At 44.3% G+C, this 25,968-nt stretch overlaps 1 protein-coding gene across 3 annotated transcripts; it reads left to right on the plus strand.

The window, feature by feature from the left end:
* The first annotated feature begins 459 nt into the window (after positions 1 to 459).
* spen (spen family transcriptional repressor) lies at positions 460 to 22,164 on the plus strand. 3 transcript variants are annotated; one of them, XM_037277512.1, is made up of 15 exons: positions 460 to 910; positions 2,562 to 2,882; positions 7,129 to 7,734; positions 10,018 to 10,175; positions 10,271 to 10,471; positions 10,549 to 10,700; positions 10,799 to 10,924; positions 10,989 to 11,102; positions 11,168 to 11,281; positions 11,355 to 11,455; positions 11,547 to 19,035; positions 19,147 to 19,452; positions 20,213 to 20,407; positions 20,474 to 20,632; positions 20,763 to 22,164. In XM_037277512.1, the coding sequence occupies exons 1-15, from the start codon at positions 828 to 830 to the stop codon at positions 20,892 to 20,894; spliced, it is 10,257 nt and encodes a 3,418-aa protein (XP_037133407.1). In that variant the 5' UTR covers positions 460 to 827; the 3' UTR covers positions 20,895 to 22,164. The 3 variants fall into 3 exon arrangements, with proteins under 3 accessions (XP_037133407.1, XP_037133408.1, XP_037133415.1); XM_037277513.1 differs by lacking the exon at positions 460 to 910 and having other exon boundaries at positions 2,794 to 2,882; positions 10,384 to 10,471; XM_037277520.1 differs by lacking the exons at positions 460 to 910; positions 2,562 to 2,882 and adding an exon at positions 4,022 to 4,859 and having other exon boundaries at positions 10,384 to 10,471.
* Positions 22,165 to 25,968: the final 3,804 nt, after the last annotated feature.

The raw sequence follows: 25,968 nt of genomic DNA on the forward strand, positions 1-25,968 counted from the left end.
GACGACATCACCACTGGCCTATTTCTTGAACGTGAAGGAAAAGAATATCTCTGGGCGACCAGAAGTGAGCGACAGAATCGTTTTCTTTTTCTTTTATTAATATTTCGCCTAAAAAATGACCATTCGTGGTGTATTGGTCCAATATTGGTGATCTCTTCATGATTATTTAGATTGGCATATTTATACATGCATTCAACCAGAGGAGAATCCTAAATTATCGTGCAAGATTCTGGTTGTATCAAATCGCTGTAATAATGAGATCCTCCTGGAAGTAAAATTTATTCTAGCAGCAGCATCAGGAGTGGCGGCTATTCTTACGCATGCGCACTCGCGTGAGATCGCGACGGGAGAAAGGAGGGAGGGGGGGGGGGGGGGATAGTTCACACACGCACACACAAAGCCACGCCTGCGCGGTGCGCGTCTCATTACAAACCCAAATTTGCGCTGTTTCTTTTTAGGAAACCCCACGCTCATTTCTCTCGCCAGTCGCGTGTTGCCACAGACGCCCCCACCCCCTTCGCCTCCCCCCCTCGTTACGGAAACGACCGCAGCGCGTTTGCAAGGTGCAAGGTCGCGGTTTATAACTGTGCAGTGTCAAAAGCGAGCATTAAAGGCAGGGGACAGCAACGCAAATGGTTTACATCAGGGCTCAACGAGCAGTCAGAGGCATTGACATTGCACCCCTCTTCTCCTGTTTACTGACATAGCAAGAGAGATCTGTATGGTCGCGCAGCAGCAGCAGCAGTCGCAGCAGCAGCAACATCAGCAGCAGCAGCAGCAACAGCAGCAGCGGCAGCAGCAACAGCAGCAGCGGCAGCAGCAGCAGCATGGTTCGAGAAACCAGACATTTATGGGTGGGAAATTTACCCGAAAATGTGCGAGAGGAGAAAATCATCGAGCACTTTAAGCGGTGAGTAGAAAAAAAACTGTTTTCCTTTTTTTCTCGCATCGGCACTGTCAGGTCCCCATTGAATCATCATCACCATCATCATCATGATGTTCGACACATTTGCTTGCATGTCGACAGTCTCACAATTTTCCTCGTCCACCTGTCACAAAAGCGGGAAAACAACTTCTTTGTATGAACGCTGCACTACATTGAAACGTCGCTGAAAATGCTCATTCAATGACTCATTTGTGCACATTTTTAAACACAAGCAACACGGGTTAGTCATATGTAGTAGAAGTCGCACATCTGAAATGACATTTTGTATGTTTTTTTTCTTCTTGCACGCTGGATTTGATTGCACTGCCGCAAGGAGAAGCAGACACGCACACACCCACGATGGTTATCATCGTGGCTTTTGTTGCTGGTGTCAAATTTGATGTATTTCTTCCGAATGCATCTCCAGGAAATCTGAATTGTCGTGCGCTCGTTCGCAAGCTGTCAATGAAATCACAGCCCGCCTCGCAGCTGCGTCCATATGAGCCCCCCACCCCCTCACACCCCCACCCCCAAACGCCAGACTGCTCAAACCATCGCATATTTGGCTACGTTTCTCAGTCCGTCGTTCGCGTCGCCATATAAGTCCAAATTACACACACCTCATAATTGCCAAAGGCGCCCAAATGCTCAGTTAATGCAAGCAAAAAAAAAAAATCCAAGCCTTTAAGAGCGTGCGTGTGATTTGACGTGCGTCGTGCTCGTTGTGACAATGGCGCAGGAGGAAGCTGCCTCCCTCCGCGGCTGCAGAGGTTCAACTGTAAGCGAGCCGAGGAAGGCAGCGTGCGTGCGTGCAGGTGAGTGTGTGAGCGCGCGCGCGCGCGCGCGCGCGCGTGAGAGAGATGTGATGTGATGGGGGAAGGCAGAATGAGTGAGCAAGTGGATAAAATGGCGTCGGAAGCTGTGCGTTGTTTAGGAATCTGCACATCCCCAATTTTTGAGGCGCTACCGATGCTAGTGTAACTTGAAGTCATGTAGCCTTGATTAAAAAAAAAAAAAGTCTTTTCATGCACACACACAAAAAAATATTTTCATGCACGTTGGATTTATGTAGTCATTCTCCACAACGCTGTGTACTCGTAAATTTTTGGTGGTCCTAATTTGAATGTGCAAATGCAGCAACCGTATATTTGGTGCCCTACACCCCCATCCATCTCACCTTCACCTCCATTATCGCTTCTTCAGAGTTGAATCCCGAAAGGAAATTTCCTGAACAAACTCCTGTTATTTTCATACCATGAAGTCAACACAAAATCTTTCCACACAGCATTTCTTTTTAGCATTTAGCACCCCCCAGAATTGGGCTTCTCATGCTTAAAATTCTAAAAAAACAAAAATCGACCAGCACCCTGACAAAGGGATGACTGAAAAATGATGCAGTTCAGGTTAGAAAATCAAAAATGGAAATGCTCCAAAAAAGCATCACATAAAAAACTGAACCTCTTCGTGGGAAAATTGCGCACGTCAATCAATGCTGACTGTGGCTTTTCCATTCAATTCCATTTATAAATTCTGACAATGCTTGAGCTAAATTTTCAATGTGCGTAATCGGTTTTAGATAGCCTTGTTCGATATTCTTTGCACTTGGCTCATCCGTTTGTTTTTTTCCCCCCTACAGATATGGACGTGTGGAGAGTGTCAAAGTCCTACCTAAACGGGGTTCAGAGGGTGGAGTTGCGGCATTTGTGGATTTTGTGGACATCAAAAGTGCTCAGAAGGCTCACAATGCGCTCAACAAGATGGGCGACAGAGACCTGCGCACCGATTACAATGAACCGGGCACCATTCCCAGTGCCGCGCGGGGACTGGACGATAGTCTATCCTTGGGCTCTCGTGGCCGGGATGTATCAGGGTTCACGCGGGCGGCAGGGAGTGGTGTGTATGGCGCCCCCACATCGCTCCACAGCAGAGATGGACGCTATGAACGGAGACTAGACGGGTAAGTGGACACAGTTTCTATGACGACAGGGCGAAGCGCGCTCTTTTAGTCAACAGCTCACCTCCAAGCGTCTTTCGAGCATATTCGGGATCTAATCGTGCAGGGATTCCCACTAAAGTCATCTGGCCCGCATGGATTCGCGACGAAAGGCGTACTCGCACGAGGCAATGACATGACACCTCAAATGTAGTGTGTTTGGCAAATGTCGACTTCCCCTCCTCCCCTCATTTGCATACACATGGCGTGTTAGGGGACCAAGCTCTGCTGCACATACAGAAAGAAAGTGAGTCATTTATGCGCTCCGAGAAATTAAGAATTGTTTCAAGTAATTATACCACAAACTGTGATCGCAAAACATTACAAAAAAAGTCATCATACATTGGTGATTTTATTTTGAAAATCAGCTTCTTAGTTCCAGTTACAACACAGGCTAAGCTTCTCCCCCACATACAAAAAGTGAGTCATTGATGCGCTCCAAAAAATGAAGAATTGCCATCGAATTGTTTCAAGTAATTATACCACAAACTGTGATCCCACAACATAAAAAAAAGTCATCATACATTGCTTTTATAGATGATTTTATTTTGAAAATCAGCTTCTTAGTTCCAGTAGGCTAAGCTTCTCCCCGACATACAAATCTTTTTTTAAGAAAATACAGAAACATGAATGCGCAGGGGGAATTACTGCACTGTAATTTAATCGATCTATTTGTTACTTATCCTTTTCACCCTATTGGGTGATTGGAAATTAACCGGTTGAGTAGAAAAAGGGGCAATTACGGTTGTCTATCGCCTAATGTGAGTGCGCTCGGTCTGCGGTATCAGGTCGTCAAGAAATAAATAGCTCCATTCTTTTTAGAAATCAAAGCAACTTTGTCGGGTGGATATATCGTTTGTGGAGGGTAAAGATTGGACATGGTCCATTTTCCCAGGAATGTTGAAGAGCTAAAGAGCGACTGGGATTCCTCTCCTAATCTGGAGTTACATGGCTGGCCTGGTGGATTATATCACCGTTTGTCACCCCGTATAGTCAAACAATCAAGCACACCATGTAGAATACGAGACCGCTTTGTTTGGATGAGTCTCATTTTCCATTTATTCACACTGGAGTCATGCGGATAAACTACACAGGAACTATATACCCCCCCACCCCCCCACCCCGGTTCTGGATTAACACCTGAAGGAAATTCTATCCTGACAAAGGTTGCTTTCTTGGCACCTTTTCAATTTTTTATTTGGGATTATGTCTGAGATCAGGGGGTTTTACCATTTGAGACCTCTTGGAGAGAAAAAAAAAAAAATCACAGGAGCCCACAAGTCACCTGAACTGCCTGGGACCTTTTTTTGGGGCTGATGATGGACAATTTTTTGCTGTCTGTTGGAGATAATGTGCCTGTGGAATATCCACCTTCTGGAACTATCAGACTTGGATGACATCACAAAGACGGTCAAATGTGCGTGGACTGCGTGCAGACAAGCATGGACAGACAGCTCAAGCAAATTTATGACGATCCATTTTCTCCTCACCGCAAGTTTATGACTGCAAGAAGACGGATTACCATCAATCAGCATTTTTTAAGTAAGACCGGAATGGACTAATGTCTCTCCTTTTTGGAATTTGCAAAGTGACAATTCTAGAATGGGAAGTCTGTCGCAATATAGTTAAAAATGGACTCTTGGATATTTTTTTTAGTAAAGAAAGAAAATCACACATTGCCTGGATGGATTTACGGACTGGAAGACTCATTCAAGCATTTGGCATTCCTGATCTTGGATCCCATTTTTCACTCCAGCTCCTCTAAGGTCTCCCACCCTGAAGACGAGGATTACGTTTTTTCATATTAATGGTGTTGCTTCATTTTTTTTTTTTTTGCCCCCACCCCCCACAACCACCCTCCACTCATCATTTTTGACCAAACAGTATTATCTCCCTGTATTGTATTTGGAAATATAGGTCAAGTTACCACTTTCTCAAAAGGTTGGTATGTCCTGCCCTGCCCTGCCTGTGTATTTGAGCTGTCCTCGCTAACCCTCCCTCCGTAGTTTGCACCGCTGACTCTTCGATCTATGCACTAACGGCACTCGCTGCTGTTCTGTATACTTTAACTTCCCTTCTATTATCCCCCCTTCTTTTCAACTTTCCCTTACCTGACCACTGGTTCTCGGGACATAACGGGCAATGTATTGAATAATGATTTTAAAGTGATTACCTGTGTAGAGCAGCCTCAGCATTGGATTGGTTTTGAGTCTTTTCAACAATTATCTTCGAAAATCAAAAGTCGGAATCGCAAGGAAAGCCAAATTCAGTCGTGTAATTAAAATACAGTGAGCCATCGTTTATTGTTGCCGGTGTCCGCAGTAGATGGAAATCCAGGTTGTAGCGAGACCATCATATAGGAACTATTTTTTTTTTCCCTCTGAACTTTTTAGACACATAATTGAACACAATAGTAGATGCAAAAAAATATATTATCGTTAGCATAAAACATATCGAAAATAGCCTAGCAAATTTAAAGTCTGTGCCTTTAAGAAGTGGGCTTCCATTTGACCTTTTCAGTGTGTGTGTGTGTGGGGGGGTCAAATTTAGATTTACTGACACAAAACAAAAGATATTTTATTTAAACATCAAAACGTTCAAACAAACCAAATGCTAACCAGTGTGTTTGCCTAATGCCAACATAATGTCCAACTAGCTAGTACAAATTAGCATTGATGCGTCCGTAGTAAGGGAAATCGGTACAAATAATCAGTTAGGGTAATAATAAAGTTTCAAATAACAAAGACACGCATAGATCAGGGAATGCGACATTACCCACAGGCATGACTCATGCTGTATTGGCGTTGAGTTTGAGTCCACAATTTGGTGAGAACATCAAATTAGTGTATTTTCAATGTAGGATCATTTTCACAAACTTGATTTTTTCATTTCATTCAAATGAGTATATTTTCAATGTGGATTGTTTTCACATACTTGATTTTTAAATTCATAATTTGAATTTGATAACCTAAATAGGTTCTTTGTCAAATCTGTTTTAGGGTGATTCTGCTCACGCATTCAAAAAACAGACAATGATGTCACCAACTGTGACGGAAGTAACAATGTTTTTTGTATTTTGGCATGACTCCAAGTCATAATTCAAAAGCTTCCAAATGACATTGCTGGACAGTCAATACGATGTGATTATTTCTGTTTCGGGCATTTTGAAAATGTCTCCAAGAGCAGAAGAGTCATTTTGCCTTTGTCTCCTCGCCCTGGTTACTCAGAGCGGCGCGGCTTTTCAGACGCATAGTTTCAAGATGCAAAAGCAGCTGTCACAGTTAGTCTCAATTCACATTACACAATCCACTTTTGTGGATGACCTCAGAACCCACAAATAAATTGCGCCGCAACTTTGCACATTTGCCAGATGCAAGCTTGGCTGCGCCTGCTTAGTAGCTCAGCTTCCGCATCGTTTGGACGTCCAAGTGCTTTGACAGACAGAAAACCATATATTGATGAGAATAAGATCAATGTCATGCTTGAAAAAAAAAAAAAGATTGGATCCAACAGAGCAAGGAGGAATGATGTCGGATGATAGCCCGTAGGGTAGAGGTTCAATCAATGATTAATTGAGAGCCAATCCATGATCAAATTAATCAAATGACTTGTTTGGAGATCTTGTTGAATTTAAAATTGTTCAAATTCTTGTCATTTAAAATATTCTCACATTTCTGTAGTCCTCAGACTGATTTTATTTGTGTTGAATCCAAATAAAACATTTGCAGCAAACATTGACTTTAAAAACAACCATCAACATTTTTGCCTATTTTCTGTCATTTTACAGACTGAACCAATAACAACTCAATCATTTGTTTTGTGCAGTAGCTAGCTGCACTTTCATTTTGAAATAGTGTCCAGTTTCCCAAAAATTTGATTCCGCAATTAATCGACAAAATAATCCAATTTTAAAATAGTCATGAGTTGCAGCCCTTCTGTAGATGTACATTGTGAAATGCAAATTAACGTATAATATAAATATTTCGGAAAATTCTAGTATTACTCGTTATCCCTTTTGCTTCTGTCTGTTTACCAATTTTCGTGACCTGACCTCAAATTGTTCCGCACAACAAACAAAAAAGGTGATCCCAGAAAGCCTTGAGAGAGGTTTCCAAGACAAAATGATTCAAAAACAAGATTGGCTTCGTCTGAAGGCATTACATTTGGTTGATTTTTTTTTTTCTCCCCTTCTTGTTTTTGTTTTTCTCAGGACCGCTGAGAGTCGTGAGCGTCCGTACGACCACGGCGCTTATGGTCACCACGAACGGCAAGGAAGCAGCTTTGAACGCCAACGGCACTATGACACGGACTATTATTCGAGAGAAAGAACTCTTAGCTCATCTGGGAACGCTTCCGGCACGTCCATGGGAAGCGGTACCGCTTTGCCCGCCGGAGTCGGCGGCATCGTTAACGCTGTCGCCGGCAACCCCGGAACAAGCGGGGCGGCAGGGGCCGCCGCAGGGGGGAGTGCAGGCTCCACATCCAGCGGGGTTAGCTTCTACCGCTCCCACAGCAGGAGTCCGTGTCGCTTTGAGACGCCGGAGCCTCGTTACGAATCTCGGACCAGGGAGGCCTTTACGTTGGCCAGCGTGGTTCACAGGGACCTTTACAGAGAGGAGCGGGCCCGGCACAGCGAGCGGTCCTTTCAACGCAGTCGCAGCCGCTCTCCGCATTCGGCGCATTCGCCAAATCCTTCTCCTCAGAGGCTGGCAAGCCAGGCCGCTCGACCTCCACGCTCCCACAGCGTCTCGGGCTCGCGCAGCCGCTCCTCCAGTTCAGACTCGGTCAGCAGCACCAGCAGCAGCACGAGTGGCAGGTGAGAGACGCTTTTTTATTTTCATATCTTACAGCCAAACTTGGTTTTTCTTTACACTGGTGTGGCCATGTTTGAGTTATAAATTGAGAACTCCAAGCGGTGGGTTGTGGAGATCGATTGAGTTAAAGGCTTGTCTGCTCTCGGGTGCGCTTTTAGGACTAAAATGCTTGCTGAAAGGAAGCGCTTGACTTGGGAACTGGAGCTGTGGTGCTATAAAGTTGGTAGCTGCCCTGAAACCTTGTGTTGATTGGAAATAAAAAAGTCAGACCGTGCTCGATGTACTGGTATCAGCTGCTGTCGCAAGGGTTCGATAGAAGGCCAGCTATGAACCAATATGGATACTATCTGCATTCCCCCATCCCTATTTGTAATGAATGTTTTTTCTCCCGTGCTGTTTGTGGTTGGACCCTATATTAACAAATTCTGGCTGAGGCAGTTGTGTGTGTGCTTACTGTGTAGCAGTCGTATCATTTTTGTCTCCACGCTTAATAATTTAGTTGCTTATTTGCCATTCATAATTGATGACTCTGCTGCAAAGCGGTTCCAGTTTCACGACTATATTTCGTGATATCGCTGCAGTGCGCATGGCTTCAGCGTCTTTTCATCTTCTTGCTTGATGTGTTGCATGCGTCGCTTCTTTGGTGATACTTGTCGGAAATGCTGCTTATTTGCCGCCATGGAGGTAAAGAAGTGTCTGCACCACGTAAGGACTGTTGTCATGATGTGGCAGCTCCTCTGGCTTTTTGGGCAGACATACATTTTAATCATGGAGCAGATCCGAGATTATGATCAACAAATGTTAGGAACTTATCGCAATTGGTTGGAAGAGTCCTAATCTAAATAGACTCGACCAAATTTATACCATCTTACATTGTGGTCCTAGAGTTAGAACTACTATACCCTTGGGGAAGGTTACGGGAGAATTTCAAATGACTGTACACAGTATGGTCCTCTATGGACATTGTCAACGGGTTAGAGTGACACCTGTGGTCAGATGAGGTAGTGCTATTGAGGTTTTTTCAGGAGACGGACGGACGGACGGACGGGTCTTGTATCTTTTTCTCACTGCGTACCTCTGTGGTAATGCCCCCCCTCCCCTCCCCTTCCCCTCCCCTTCCCCTCCCCTCTCCTCCCCTCCCCTCCCCTCCCCTCCCCTCCCACCACCAACCGTGAGATCCAGTTGAAACTGGAAATTTCTAGTCAGTGCTGGCTGGCTGGCTGCCTGCTTGCCTGCCTGCCCACTCCCACAGGCCAAGCTCTGTCAGTCAGTCACTAGCACTTCCGGGAGTGTCTGAGCGCAGGAGAAAGGGAAGGGAAGGGAGGGGAGGAAAAAAAAAAAGGAGCAGTGGCATAGGGATGCTTTGAGGAAAATCAGGCAGCCATGATTTATAACACGCACACTCTTGTATTTATCCGTTTGCGGTGGGAGGGAAGGAGCAGCGGACAAATCGCCCTCATTGTCATTGTATACCATGAAATAAAATTTGAGCTTGCTACTCCTTGGCGTGTGGAGGCTATGAATTATATACAAAAATCTGCTCGAGGAAATAAGCTCTCTCAGTCTGTCTGAGCTTTGTGGAAATGAGCATGAGAGAAATGGGAGAACCTTGTTTTTTATGCATCGCAGTTGACATATGAAATATTGTTCTGTAGTTCTATTGCAATGCCTTCATTTGCACCTGAGTTATATATGAAAAAGGACCTTGAATGCGATTGAAAAAAGCATCAACAGTATTGTCCTTTGAAGCAGGGCTTTTCAACTCGTTTTGTCCACCATTGTAACCAAAAAGCAACTCAAGGACCACTGCTTTGGCAGAATATTATTTTATTTTTTATCGAAGGACAGACCTATACAGGATATTTTGTTTGCATCTATTTTGGGAATCTTGACTACATTTGACACAATTTGGATAGGTAAATGATTTACCAAATTAGCTGGAAAATAAATCAAGTTTAAATAATAAACACATTTTATTTTTAAAAATGTTATTATTTTGCAATTTCGCGGACCACCTGGAATACCGCCACAGACCACTAGAGGGCCGCGGACCACCGATGGACAACCCCTGCTTTGAAGGAAACTTGACTAGAGGAAAATGTTGATCGTGAGATGCTTTTGATTTGAAATACTTGAAATTGTATGTTTTTATGAAATTGTTTGCTGTAAAACAAGAAAAGTCACGGTTTTCGTGAGACAGCAACAGTAAACAAATCAACATTGTTTGATGGGCAAAGCAAAGGTTGTTACAATTCAGCAAAGACAATGTTTTGTTTTTATCCCAGCGATTCCAGCAGTAGTTCAAGTGATGAGTCGCCGACTCGCTCCGTGCAGTCAGCTGCTGTTCCAGCACCATCAGCACTTCCGTTGTCATCCCTCGACAAGGAGGAACCACGTAAAAGCTTCGGCATCAAGGTCCAAAATCTTCCTGTACGCTCTACAGGTGAGTTGCTGTTGCCTTTCAATGCAATCAAAACCCTTTTTTTTCCCCCACTACATATGCTTAAAGGTACACTTTGTTCACTTTGTTCACTCCAGATACAAGTCTTAAAGACGGTTTGTTTCATGAGTTTAAAAAACATGGAAAAGTCACATCTGTACAAATTCACGGAGCTTCAGAGGAGCGCTATGGACTTGTCTTTTTCCGGCAGCAAGAAGACCAAGAAAAAGCTCTGGGAGCGTCAAAGGGGAAGCTTTTTTTTGGAATGCAAATTGATGTCACTGCCTGGAACGGTCCTGGTATGTTGATGATCTTGAAGTCTTGAGTGCAATTTATTGATGAAATACCACAACTAACAAGAAATAAACATTTCCAGAGACCGAAAGTGAGAATGAATTCCGGCCCTTGGACGAAAGGATAGACGAGTTTCATCCCAAGGCTACGAGGACATTATTCATTGGGAACTTGGAAAAGACGACCACATATCATGATCTTCTCAGCATCTTTCAACGCTTTGGAGAGATTGTTGTATGTTTTTTTTTTTTTAAAACAGCTTGAACTTTGCACCATGTTTGACACGACGATGCATACTAACAGGATTGTTTTATTTCGTAACACCCATGAAGGATATCGACATCAAGAAAGTGAACGGAGCCCCACAATATGCCTTTCTGCAATACTGTGACATTGCAAGTGTGTGCAAAGCCATAAAGAAGATGGATGGGGAGTACCTTGGAAACAACAGACTTAAAGTAAGAATACAATTGATCACCAGGTCTAGGATATGGATATTTGAAGAAGCTTTTTATTTTGTAGCTGGGCTTCGGAAAGAGTATGCCTACAACTTGTGTTTGGCTGGATGGACTAGCATCAAACACAACGGAACAGTTTCTTACCCGACACTTCTGCCGCTACGGACATGTTGTCAAGGTAGGTGGACGTATATAACTGGGCTTTGGGGGATTTCATCATTTTGTCACTTTTCTCGTCTGCAGGTTGTATTTGACAGAATGAAAGGAATGGCCCTTATCTTGTACAACAACATTGAATATGCTCAGGCCGCGGTAAAGGACACAAAGGGATGGAAGATAGGGGGCTCGAAAATAAAGGTAAGCCTCCTCCAATTTGTTGGATTAGCTGTAAAAAAATAAAATGAATTGAAACCTTTCTTTTTTCTAACAGGTGGACTTTGCCAATCAGGAGAGTCAAATGGCTTTCTATCGTTCAATGCAAGCATCTGGACAGGATATTCGAGATTTCTATGACATTCTATCTGAAAGAAGGTTTGTTGTCTTCCTTACTAGAACTCATACCTCAACTTAAAGGAGGACAATCCTCGTCATTTGCAATATTTTCATTTGCGTGTCTCGGCAGGGATGATCGACGTTCCCAATACGAGTTTCAAGTGGAGAGACAGTATTATGAAAACGTACGCACGCCAGGAACGTATACGGAAGATCCTCGGCGTAAATACTCAAGCAGAAGTCGTGAGTTCTACGCCGAATGGGATCCGTATCAAGGAGATTACTACGAAACACCGTACTACGAAGACACCCGGGAATATCGAGAATACCGAGCCGATCCTTACGAGCAGGATATTCGGAAATACAGTTATTTGCAACGGGAACGCGAGAGGGAGCGCTTTGAGACGGATCGCGGACGTGACCATGGGAGGAGAACCGTTGAGCAAAGCCAAAGCCCAAGTCTGGTTGCCTCACGTCACCCTCCGACCCCCATAGCATCCGCTTCCATCTCCGAAAGGATAGCGAGTGACTCCGACCGGCGAATATGTTGCCCGTCTTCTGAAAGAAGTGGCAGCTGCAGTTCAGTTTCCCCTCCCAGATTTGAAAAACTGCGCCCGGAACGGTATAATAAAACCAATAAATTTGACAAGGGTGTTTGTGAAATCGAAAAGCTCCATTTGGTCGAAAAGGAGAAGCGGGCCGGACGTAACGATCGCGGCGATAAGGATAAAATTGAGAGACAGCGACTTAAGAAGCTCAAAGTATCTTCACCAATCAGCCAAACATGTAACGCTGAGCCAGCACCTGATCGAGACATCAGCCCAGAGTCTTCCCTTCAAAGTAAAAACGGGAAAATCCTGAAAGATAACTCCAATCGAGGAAAGTTGGATCTTCTGCCCTGTGTGGTGCAGTTAACGCGTGTGAAAGAAGAGGAAGGAAAACTGATTGCGCATGAAAAACAAATAGCAAGGGGTGGGAATGACAGTCCTAGACTGGTATCACCTTCAGCAGACCAAAGTCCTCTGTTCCGCACAGAGTCATCAAAAGGAAAGGCCTCCAGAGATAAAAACATGCATCATTTAGTGGAACATATTGATATGGATATCAAAGTGAAGTCCAAAAAACATGGCAAATCTGAAATAGGTTTCGATAGTGGCGTCTCAATGGATTTTGATCGCTTGGCCGCAAGAAAAAGGCGTTTTGAAGACTGTGGCAAAAATGATCATCAGAGGAGAATGAGCGAAGACAATCTTGGTAGATCTATTCTTCATAAGCCTTGGAATACGAAGGACTCGGAGTTCCATAAGAATGTTTTCATCAAAAATGTGCCAAAAAGGGAGCATAACAAAGATAAACCTGTGCGGATATTTTCACTTAACAGTCCAAACCAGGGCCAGGACTCGGAAAGCAACTCCGTAAGCCTTCCCCTTCAGCTGACGTCCCAGCAAGCACTGCCAGATGAATCTTCAGAGCAATTAGACTCTTCCTTGCTCAAGCCAACATTAGCGGCGGGCTCAAAAAGTGAAAATCGCTCCAATCTCACAAAGACATCAAGCGATGGCAGCCTTGATTTTGAAAATGAAATCAAAGAACAGAGAGACGTTTTATGTGACAAGGACCAAAGTAGAGAGACAGAAGATGAGGAACCCTTTGTGCGCTTTGTCCAGACAAATACCTTTACAAAACACAAAAGTGAACCGAGTCGATGGTTGCGAGGCAAACTTAGCGATCTTGATAAGTGTGAGAACTCACCTCGCGATGACACTCAAGACTCGGGAATGGATTTTGCCTTGCATGACGTTAAAAAACCAAACCAGGACATAAACAATGATGACTTCTCTTTATGTAAAAGAAACAAAATGGAGATCAACTCTAAAAGAGAGCCAAAGTTTGTAACTTGTCAAAAATTGAACGATGCTGTTTTTCACCCTCTAACACCCTCAACAGTTTCTTTAAAGGAAGAGGAAAGCGCCCATATTTCCACGTCAGTCGTAAACACGCTAACAAAATCACCTCTGGCAAAAGAACGTTTTCCACACGCACAGTCATTGAAAAGTAATACGGACCTGAAAGCCAGACATTTGCAAACACCTGAAAGTGGGCAGGAAAAGCTCAAGCCGTCGTTTCTCGTAGGCAATGAGGAATTTACCTGCAGTTGGCTAGGAAGGCTTTCCTCTGATTCTCCAAAAATGGAATTGACTTTCCAACGTGAAAGTAAATGTCAAGGCCAGGATTTGGAACCAGGAGAAGTACAATCTGATTCTGATGATGATGGCGAAAGAAAAGACATCTCTCACAAGCCCAGTAGCTCCTTGTCTTATATCCTGCGGGAACATGACGAGAGGATGACGGATCTGAAACTCGCTGGCTCATTGGAAAAGAATAAATTTTACTCATTCGCTCTCGACAAAACCATAACCCCCGATACGAAAGCACTTCTCGAAAGAGCCAAGACGCTTTACTCTTCCCGGGAAGACAACTGGTCCTTTCTTCCTTCTTGCTTCCCGAGCACACACAGCTGCACAGATAAAAACAAGGTCGAACTGGCCCCCCGACCAATTCCTTCTTGGTATATGAAGAAGAAGAAGATTCGCACCAACTCTGCTGAAAATCTGCACAGTAAAAAAGAGGATCTTAAACCTCACGACCAAGAACGTCAGGAACTGTTTGCCTCCCGTTTCCTTCATAGCTCAATCTTTGAACAGGATTCTCGCCGTTTGCAGCACCTGGAACGTAAAGACCAGCATTCTGAAATAGCAGTTGACCGAAATCTCGCTCAGCCAAGTGATCCAGAAGGACAGACGGAATGTGAAGATGGGGATGTCCCGACAGAGCCCATCGTGCTTTTCCACAGTCGTTTTTTGGAGCTACAGCAACAAAAAGACAAAGACATTTGTTCACTTGATCCTGAGATGGATTCAGTTGTGGTGGAGATAAAACATAATTACGTGCCGGGTTGTGACGATGAGCTGTCTGACGAAATGGCTACCACACGATTGAAGGTTGATGAAAAATCAGGCGGCCCCCATCCGACCATATCTGCTACCTCAGTCGCTCCATGCCTAAAAGAAATGTCGTCACCCGAAAGAGAAAATGTTTTATCACTGCCCATAGATAAACGCGTGTCGACTAAACAAGGCGACGGTGTGGAGACATATGGTGAGGTCTCTCCCTCGCCTCCTCTTTTGAAAGACCTGAAACCTACAACCCCTAAACCAAATAAAAGCCCTCCACCTCTCCCCTCAGAGGTAGAAAATGAAGTGGAAGCAAAAATAGTGGTTCATGAGCCCAAAGCAGAAATGGATGACAATTTACCATTGGAGCACAAGTGTCCCGTGGAAGACCAGGCCCCGACGCCATCGAGTTCTGGGCTTAGTTTTGAACAGGAGAATACAGAGCTCACATGCTCCGAATACACAAAGGTAAAAGATGAACGTGACTGCAAGGCACAAGTTCAGAAAATACAGCATTCGGAGGATTCAAAGAGACCAGAGATAGTCCATGAAATATGTATGCCGGAGCTACAAGTTGAAAATAAGCCAGTACCTAACCGAAGGCAACCGAAGAATAAAAAAACAAAGCCGCACGCTGTATTACGTGCTTCGCAGGCTACGAAAAATGCGAAAGATAAACCCGCGACACGGAAAAGTGAGCGTATTGATAAAGAAAAACTCAAAAGGGGCTCATCACCGCCAGCGCAAGCGCTAAAAGAATCGTCGGAGTGCGCAATGGAGTCAAAGCCCCCGATTCATGCATCAAATTCGGAACAGGACCTTGAGTCTGGTTTGGTTCATCGCAGAACACGTCGAAGGAACGTCCGATCAGTCTACGCCACCAAACGTGAAGGAGAGCAGTCTAGCGAAGAGCCGGTGGAGCCGTCACGAACAATGCGCAAACGTGCTACAGATAAAGAACTCATTCAGCAAGTTGTTCAAATCCCATCGACCAACCCCAGACGAGGGCGCCCGCCAAAACGAGGTATCAAACGAGTTGATCATGTATTGCCGGCAAAAGGGGACGTTCAGAAAACAATGGATGTTAACTCCGAGGTCGGAGATACCTCAACCCCAGTGGAAGTTATCAAATCATCTGAGGAATGGCGCTCGGCTAGTAAGGTGCAGCAAAAACCTCCGACTGTCTCACCACCAGCGGACAAAAAAGGAAGCCAACTCGACAAACAGTCTGAGGACGCTCGAGTTCAATTTGAACTCATTGACATGGCAAGTTGTGATGAATCAGAGCTCAAATCCAACGCTGATTCAAAGTTATCAGACACAAACTCGCAGATACACCGAAAGGAACAAGGCACCGCGCTTCCATCGACTGATGGGGATTTGGAGAACCTAGGTGTAACTCTTCCAAAGAGCAAAGTGGCTGAAGAGAGTGTCAAAATGAAAAAACAAAGGTTCAAGCGAAACACCAAGAATTTCACTGAAGATAAGTCCCACACCTTGAGGAATCTTGAAATCCGTGTAAGTGTCGACGATGTAAAAGGTTTGCTTCGGTCTGAAAGAAATGACCCGGAGTCATTTCCAGTCGGCGTAAAGAAAACCAAGACTCTAGTTAGGGCGGAAGAATCAATCTCAATATGCCCTCCCAAAGAATCAAAGGCACTTGATGTGAAAAATGAAGATGTTGGATCTGAGCCACAGCTTCCTGTGCACCCGGCTGCGGTTCTTCTCGCACATCAAATGGAACTCGAGCAGGCAGTTGAACATATCGCCAAACTTACAGAGCAACATCCTCGGTCGTATAAGGAGCCACCCACAGGCCAAGCGCCCACATTACCTCCTGTCGCGTCACACTCGCAAACTGAGGTCGAAGAGGAAAAGCGGGCGAACCCATCGAGTGAAACGGAACTTGCAGCTGCTATTGATTCCATCACAGCTGAAGATGCGTGCGCAGATCCAGAAGGATTCACTGCTCCTCCCGCTTTCGGTGCTCTGATTCCCACTCCTGATTCGTTGGTGTCCGTTCCCACCAATGAGAACATGGCATCTGAAACGGTCAATAGTGTTCTTCCTGCAGATTCAGATGATGCTGTTTTGATATCAAGTCCAAAGGGTCTAGGAACAGAATCTAAAATGACTGAGGTTTCCCAAGTAACCAATACACCCAAGAAACTAGGCAAAGTGAAACCCAAACCTCAGAAAAAGTCAAGAAGTCGTAAATGTGCCATAAATAAGAAGAATGACGTCCGTCCTGAGCCCTCCCCTTTCAAACTACCCGGATCGATCCCGGAGGATCCTGAAATTATAAACTCCAAAGCAGCAGTCATTACAACCGGGACCACCATCGTGGGATCGGTGGTAACTGCTGTTGCTACCTGTAGGCACGACGTGACAAGCTCGACAACTTTGGGCACACCCAAAGAGGCGGAACAACCAGAAGTTGAACAGCCTGTACCGAAAGAATCGGCTTTTCATTCAGATTCAAGAATCGTCTCCAATGGGAAAAAACATTCGCAAGCAACGGAATCATCTCCCTCGAGTCTTACTCCTTCAGCCGCCCGTGTACCACTTGTATCCCAGTCTGGTATACCTTTATTACGACCTGCGAAACTTTTGCCAAACTGGCCTCAGAGAACGGAAGAAAGTCGAATCTTTGTTAGCCCTCCGAGTCATGTGACAGTGGTAACGTCTACTGTCCCGGTAACAACTTCGCTTGGACCCTCTTCAATCAATCCCCCAATGCCTCCAGATACAAAGGCCTCTGATCTCCATCCAAGTTCCAGTACATTAAGAAAGATCCTAATGGAACCAAAATATGTGTCTGCATCAAACAGCAATTCCATTCCCACCACTATGGTGACAACGACTATGTCCGATCATTTACAGACGCCAGAAATGGAAAAGACCTCGTTTGCTATGGGTCCAAGGCACGTGGAAGATAAATTGTCGTTACGCCCTCAGTCTATACATCACAAATGTAAACCACCGGCAGAGTCCCCACAAAAATGTGAGAACGCCCACCATACTGTCATTTCTCCCGTTACCTCAGTTATAAGTCGCATTCCAATACCTTACGATACAGACGAGACACCACGCATTTCCCTTAGCAGCAGAAGCATGTGTCCTTCTTTGGCCAAACCAAAATTCAAATCAAATTCCACTGAAAATCATCAATATCATGGCCTTGACATTGCCGAAGATGAAACCAGAGGACGCTCTGTTGTCGAGAGCACTTCACATTCTGTTCCCGGTCTTCGAGTAAATACATCCGAAGGTGTTGTTGTCCTGAGTTATTCCGGTCAAAAAACAGAAGGGCCCCACCGAATGAGAGCCAAAATAAGTCAAATTCCGCAAGCCAGTGCCGGGGACATCGACTTTCAACAGGTTCTTCCGAAATCTCAGACAAAGCAAGACCCGATAATTCCTTTGTCCCAGTTCCCTTGCTCTGAAGCACCCTTAACTCCATCTTCTTACGGGCACACAGGGGTTCTCCTGACCAGCCAATCTTATAACTCTCAACCTGTCATTTCCAGCACCAAGCAGGATAGCCGAGAATGCGAAAAACCTGAAGTTTTATATCATACTGCATCACAAGGAAGTGTGGTCAAGATGTATCAACAGCCAGTCTCAACCCCTCCAGTCTTAATGTACAACCAAGCTGTGATACAACAGCAGCATGGGAAGAGACTGGGAATGGACGTCATACCCCCCAAATCAGTTCAACAGTCTAACCTCAGTCCTATCAAGAGCCCTCATCACCCCTCATTATCTGGATCTTGCATAAGCTCCAATCCCGGCACGCCGCCCGATCGCGCTGCTCTGCAACCAAAACCCGACTCCCGGTCCTCACAAACGGCCGTTCTCTCCCCTTCGCGTCTTGTCAAAGCGAGTCCCACTAGCAATTCGCCCGTAGCAACCTCAGTGGTCATGCCTCACGGCTTGTCCTCCAGATCAAATTTCAATGCCGCTATGCATCACCCGCATTCGGAACAGTCTTCGGTCATCATCCAACCTCAGTCGATGACGCACGAAGCAAGGATGAACGCTTCACCGATGTCTACGATCAGCTATGGAAGGCGAAGTAGCTCTCTGTCTTCTCCTCTGCCGGGGCCGGTACAACACTTGGGCATCATCAGGCAGTCTCATTCAACTAGCCAGTCCAGTGGTGGTTCCGTCAGCAGTGCAACTGACGAGGAGCACAGACCTTTCAACCAAGCCCTGAGTAGATCGTCTTTACCGCAGCTTCAATCAGATGTCATGTTGCTTCACAACGATCGCGGAGGGCTCCATACAAATCTGGACCAGTACAGAGGCGTGCATCAGAGCGTGCTCTCGCATCAACAGTTGGGAGAGCAAGCCACCGGGGAAACGAGATTGACCCACAACTCGGAGAACGGAACGGCTAGCATCTCTGTGAGGAAGAACCCTGAACTTTCGGGAAAAGAATCCTTCAAGGCACTGGAAGGACAGGTGATCCATTCACCAAGTAGTGAAAGCAGAATCAGGGCAGTTCACACATCCAGCCCTATCATGGTGTCTCCTCACCCTCATGGCATCCAACTAGCTCATACTGGAGGTGTGGCCCCATTTTCAGTCTATCGCGACTCAAGGGTCTTTCCTCCCCAGTTGAGTGGACATCCTTCATCGGGACGCAGGACATCTTCACAGGTAAATAAAATGCTTTTATTGATGACAGCATTCTGTAGACATCCTCTACCACCACCACCACCACAAGAATCCATGAATCCATACTGATTTTGTTTTTCTCCATCTTACCAGATTCCCCCAGAACCTGAACTGGGTCACCTATGTAAAATGCCTCAGTCTCTCAAGCCTGAGAGTCCACACCTTCGCCATTCTACCTCTTCTAACATCTCTCGAATACCAAGAGAGGGAGTCTCTCCCTCCTACCAGTCGCCATTGGGTCTGAATCACAAGGCTGATCAGTCCCAACAAAAATGCCCTCCAGCTTTCTTGACAACACCTCTGCCTGCGGCACCCACGTCAACTTCATTTCAGCCACGGCCTGATGCCAAGTCGGATCATTCGGGACAGCGCTCCAGTGACATGGTGCAGCTTTTGACGGTGGGACTTCTACACACACTCCACAGTCTTTTATTATCAATTTGAAGGTTGAAAGAATGTGACACAGACTCAACTCCCTTCATAACACCATTTTGAATTGAATATCAAAGAATCCCAGTTGTTACTTGAGACCAACGTACAAGGTCACTGATGTCTTGTGATCTTTTCAATTTGTCACAGAGGCGAGTTAGCCTCGGTCAATCTAGCGTGCTAATGTTTGTTCCGATGTCTCTGCTGGGCTGAGAGTAAAGGCTTAAAGCAGGGGTGTCAAAGTCTTTTTTTTTTCACGGGCCGCTTTGTAGTCATAGCTTCTTTCGGAGGGCCATTAGACTGTCAACCCAAATCAATGTATGAGAACCTCATATTATATCGAGTAAATGCTACAAAACAATTTGACAAATGACTTGTTTTCAAATCAGATGAGTAAAAACTGGTCAAATATTTTAAAAAAAAGATATTAAAAGTGAAGACAATTTGCAATTCTAGTAATGACACACGAATTGATACACAACTTGTCTTCACGGGTGATGTGGCGGGCCGTATCTGGACCCCGGGCCTTGACTTTGACACATGTGGTTTAAAGAAATTGTTCAATCAGCAGTAAAAAGCCTATCTAACAAAATAGTAGCAGATTTGTTTCTTTGAATTCATGAGCAAAAATGTTCCGTTTAAGTACTTGTAATGGAATTTTAGGCTCAAATAAACATTTTCAATTCCCGGCCGGCCTCATCAAATCAAATGTTTTTTTCTTTTTGTACAGAAATATCCCATCATGTGGCAAGGTCTTTTGGCACTGAAGAACGAGCAAGCCGCTGTCCAGCTGCACTTTGTTTCTGGCAACACTTTATTGGCTCAGTGCTCGCTGCCGCCGCTAGAAGGAGGACCTCTTCTTCGCATCGTTCAGAGGATGAGGCTGGAAGTGTCTCAGCTTGACAGTGTGGCGCGACGAATGACTGTAAGTACCTTTGGGTTCAAATATCCGGGAGAATAAAAATGACAGTCCGTATATCATCAATGACAGGTGGAGAATGATTACTGCCTACTCCTGGCGCTGCCATGTGGTCGAGACCAAGATGATGTCCTAAATCAAACGCAAGCCTTGAAAAGTGGCTTCATTACGTACTTGCAGGCCAAGCAGGCAGCTGGCATCATCAATGTGCCCAATCCTGGTTCCAATCAGGTTGGTTTCAAGTCTACCGCTGACCTGGAATTCCCAACGACTTACTTTGATTGATTCTTAATGTACTGCCTTGGCTCAATATACTTGTTTGAGTTTCTCTCTCTTCACGTGGTGATGTTTCTCTTTGCAGCCCGCCTACGTGGTGCAGATTTTCCCACCTTGTGACTTCTCTGAGAGCCATCTGTCCCGCTTGGCCCCAGACCTTCTAAACAGCATCTCCACTATTTCACCTCACCTCATGATCGTCATTGCCTCCGTTTGATTGATTGATTTTTTTCTAAAGCAAAGCCAACACCAGCTGTTTTTTGCAAACTGGAATTGCCTCATTTTGTAATGAAAATCTCAATTAAGCATTTAAAGCAAAGTGTTTTTTTTGGTTCACTTCACCAAGTCCTTAATTTACTCAATGGTGTTGAAGTCCAAAAATGTTACTTTTGAGGTACGGGACTTTTCTAAAAGCATTTCTGCTTGAATATTTCAATGTTGCCATGTTTTTGGAGGCTGCGGACTCAGCCTTTTGGAGATTCTTGATGCTTTTTTTTTATTTTTTATTCCTCTTCATCAAATGATTGTGATTTTGTTCTTAAGAGAGACGTGAGGAGTCATTGCACTATGTATAAGAAAAAGAAATGTGAAGTCTGTACAGATTTGAGTGTAAACTGATTCATATTAGAGTATAACCCAGACATCAAGAATCATTTTAGTCCGCTGCTTTTGCTCCGTGCTCCAAGTTGAGAGTTGTACAGTTTACAGTCTTAATTTAGTTTGCAGCATCCCTTGTGGGCCATTGTGCAACTGTAAATATGATACATAGTTCAAGACTGATGCAATGTGGAGAGACCAAGTGAATTTATTATTATTATTTTACAGATGGATCCTCAAATGTTTTCAGTCTTCTTCCAACATTTGACAAAAAGGGTGTCATTTTTTTTTTTATTTCTGTGCCAAAATTTTGTGCTTTACATTCAACAAAAGAAGAAGTAATCATAATCTATTTTAATATATAACTTTGTATTTGTATTCCTTTTTGTGGATAAATGTTGGGAATTTTCTTTCAACTTGAGTTTTTTGGTGCGCTGCTGATTTGGTCCCTTAACTGCCCCAAGCTGACAGATGTGCAACGAATGTGACTTGAACTTGCCATCATGCCGCTATTGGATGTGTTTCTTGTCTGTCCCCTGTGGATTTGTCTTTCGAAAGCAAAGCTGTAAATAATTCCATGTGTCCTCCGTGTCCGCTCATATTTCTCCGTGTAGTCGTCGTCTGAGGAAAGGGACTCTTGTGTGAAACCGATGCTGAAAGTAAATCACGCTTGTCAGTCTTGTTTGATGACTGCAAGCTCAATACTGTCATTGTTATGTTGAAGGCACTTACCATGTTTTGATAAAATAGAAGAAGAAAAAAAACAGTGATTGATACAAAACTGTCTTAATTTGGGTGTATTTTGCTGCTCCTCCATGAGGACATTTTTAACTGTAAAATAATTTGGTTGTTTAACTTCTGAAGATCATTAAATGGTCCATGACTCTGAATTTTTTGGGTATATTTTTGCCCAGGCCAATGTGGAGTTTCACCCCAGCTTCCTCCCATATTAAAAAAAGAATAATTCATGTTGTTAATTGAGACGTATCTTCCGCTTTCCAGAGGTCAGCGAGGCTTCACCCAGACGAGAAGGACGAAAGATGGATTGCTTCAGCAAGTGCCTGCAGTTCACATAGTGGTCAAAAGAGGTCAGTAGCTCCCCATATGAAGGCTGCTAAAACGTCATTTGAACGTGGGAACTATGTGCACTTCGCAGCGGGCCACTCGCAGGTTAGTGAAATAATCCAATTAGTAATTATGTGACTAAATTGCGTACGATTTGTAAATTGCCTCAAATATGGCGGCAGGCGTTTTTTTTTCTTGTATTGTCTCAACCCTCCTTTTGGATTTGTTATTCAGCAACAGCAACAAGGCTTTACTGTTTTAGTCACCATATTCTTGTATACACCAGTTAAACTTATTATTTCCGCCCAGTTTTAAAAGAAATCCGTCCATCCAGGTGAAAGGCGGAAGTGAAGTTGACCTGTGTAGGCCACATCACAAAAGGCTCAAAGGGATTCACAAGCCCACAATTGATCAATATTGACGGAATCCTTTCAAACAAAAAGGCAGTCGAAAAACGTTTTTACAATCTGTTCCACGACCATGACTAGTCTAAACATGATGATTAATATTGCGTTTATGGAACAAGGAGACTGATATTTTGTGCAGTACCGCCCCCTGCTGTCGACTGAAAGTGATGTCAAACTGTCCACGGATCGCTTTGCACAATTTCCAAAATTCTTTCTCCTCATGAGCCTTGAACTACATGCCTTAAATCTTGACATCTGGCCTTTTTACCGTTGACACATTATTTACAGACAACTAACATAGATTACAGTCATAACTACACTAAGACTTCATCCCTTAGTTACTATAGTTCATATATAATAGTTAATCACAGGTAAACTACATGAACGAATTATAGATATTGAATGCAGAACTGCTTGTGTAAGAATAAATGCTGTGACAGAACACAAACACACACACTTCCTCCTGCCACTTCCATGTCCTCTGATATCATCAGCGTTTGACTTGTCGAAGCGAACTGGCAACGGGAGCATTTGAGTTGGTCCACATGGACACTCAGTGATGGCTTTTCACGTGGATCCTCTCCCGCAGTGTGGTGTCTTCAGTAAGAAGAGAGGAGTAGGACTGCTTATGTGATTTAGTGCCACCACTGGGAATGTTAATTGATGCCTTTTTGCAGGCTGACAAGAAGCAGAGACAGAGTGCAACTCATGAGAGGTCCTCATCATAGGGCCATATTTATTTGCGCCCCCAAGTGAGACTATTTCACATTTGGAAAAACATCTGCTTTTAGCAGAGAATGGGAAAGAATGTTGTTGTTTGGTGTGTGTTTTCTTTTTTGTGTTCCCAACATTCCATGCTGCGCCATACATAGGAACTCCGAGGCAAACAAATTCAGCAGGGTTATTTTGGTACGGTGATTGAACGTAATATTTCTTTGGAGACCGAAGGCCAGGTCCTGGGTTTGACTTGAGTCTATTGTCCTAAGAACAGCAACATTAACGCTAGTGTTCTGTTCTAACCAATTTCTTTTTTTCTTATCCCCCAACTTGTGAGCCTGAATGTCTAAGCCTCATTTGTGGGTCAAGCTGAATACTTGTTGAAGATTAGGCAAACGTGCCTCAAGGGCTGTGTTGGGATTTAATGCTGTGCTTTTCATTTTGTCAATTGCTCTTGGGGCCTCTTCGGTACGTAAGAATCCCATCATCAATGATGAATATTCAGTGAAAAGAGTCAAAATCCAGTCTCTGAGTAATGAATGAATGAATAAATCAATCAATCAATCAATAAATCAATAAATGGGATGTTTAGTGTATTGTAATTCTTGATCCTGGGGGCAATTTAATTTTAGATTTTTTTGAAATGCCAAGCGGATTTAAACAGATGATTGCCCAGGAATGGTCATTGGATGTAAATGTGGTGCCATTTGCTTCAGAATGTTTCAATCAGGACGCTGACATGTATTAAAGCCTTTTAACACGAGTTGTAGGAAGTACTGAATGTGACAGATAACGTGAAGTCGTACATGCAATCAAAGGTCATGTAGATAAATAGACAAAGTAAAACATTCACAAAGGCCTAGCATAACTTTGTACTCATAGCGACACATCCTTTTTTTTTTTCTTTAACGCCATGTGCATTTAATTTTATTACTATGTCGGGATAGTACAGGAAGCTCTGGTTCATGATGTGGCTCGGCAAAACTTTTTTTTGCATGCATGTTCACTTTTCAGGGGAAAATAAGAGACAAGCCTGTGTGTTTACATCTTTCTTGCCATCTATCTATTTTAGATTTGGCCACTTCCCCGTCCGTCTCCACAAGCCAGCCTGTGGGCCAACGTGAATGACTGAGACGTGGGCTGGAGCCTTTGGGGTGGCTGATGTACGTTTGAAAACAGTCCCCATGTATGTGCCTTACTCACTCGGAGGCGGCGCTGGTGGTGTACAAAGAGCCATTATGTCGTGTGCTCTGCCTGCTCAGCGCCCTCGCGGCCCTCGCTCCCACACAGGAAATGATAGGTTGGAATTTAGGGGGGGAGGTTGGAAAATCCAAAAGCGGAATCAAGGAAATGTAAGAAAACAAAGATGGGCAAGGACAATTGGGACTGATCATTGTTTGTGTTTAGCACATGCAATACTCTTTGGGTGCTGGACAACAAACAAGATGTTTGCAGCAAAACTACACACACACACGGTAACATGAATGCTGACTTTTATTTTTTTACACTTGATTTACATATCACGTGACCTCCTCAGGACATCTGACTGATCGCATGACTTCCATATATCACCAGATTTATACACGATTGAAGTCAGCTCTGATCACTTCCATGGCGGCGCAGACCTCCCTTTTTTAGATTCGCGGGCCTGTGCTGGCATCCAAAATGATCAACACGGGCTCTGACTTGCCTACGTGTAGTTATGCCGCTCCAGATTTACAAAAAACAAGAGGGCTTCATATGTAGTTAGCCCCCCCCCCATGCATTTTTAGGAGCCCCCCCCTCAAGTGTGAAGTCCGAGGAGACTTCATTAATTGTAATGTGTGGGTCAATGCGCAGAACCAGTTAAAGGTGCACAGCCGCTAACGACAAGCAGATGCTGGCTGCTGACTGACCGTTCCGTTCTCGTAAGGTTCCCCTTGAAACCGAAAGTCCGGTGAAACTGTCAAAAGTTTTTGCATTGATTGACATCTCAATAAGTCCCAGACCTGACTGAAGGGAAGTACAAGCAAAACCACAAGCTCTCTTTCAAAACCTTCAAGAATATTCCAAGCTCAACATTAAAACTGTCATCTCCCACTCAATCACAATGGCATGATAATGTAGCTTAGCATACAAGTAGCACACTCATGTTTGGGTGACAAAGAAGCTAATTCCATCAAGGAACATGCGGGCAAGTGTTAAACCAGGACCAAGAAAATTGCTTGTCAATATTGCCAGTAATGACAGTTTCTTTTCACTTGACAGTTTTTTGATGGAGGACTTAACAAGCGATAGCAGGCCTCTCTCTCTCTCTCTCTCTCTCTCTCTCTCTCTCTCTCTCTCTCTCTCTCTCTCTCTCTCTCTCTCTCTCTCTCTCTCTCGCACGTGCAAAGGAGCAGCTGGGCCTCAACTACTTCGCCAGCAGCAGCAGCAGGTCAGAGCTAATGGTTCTTATTTTCTAATCTTTCACTTACAGGCAGGGTGGGGACTCAAGAACATGACAGATTTTTTAGTCCTTTCACA

The sequence above is a fragment of the Syngnathus acus genome, chromosome 2, assembly GCF_901709675.1.
Source record: "Syngnathus acus chromosome 2, fSynAcu1.2, whole genome shotgun sequence".
Classification (NCBI taxonomy): Eukaryota; Metazoa; Chordata; class Actinopteri; order Syngnathiformes; family Syngnathidae; genus Syngnathus; species Syngnathus acus.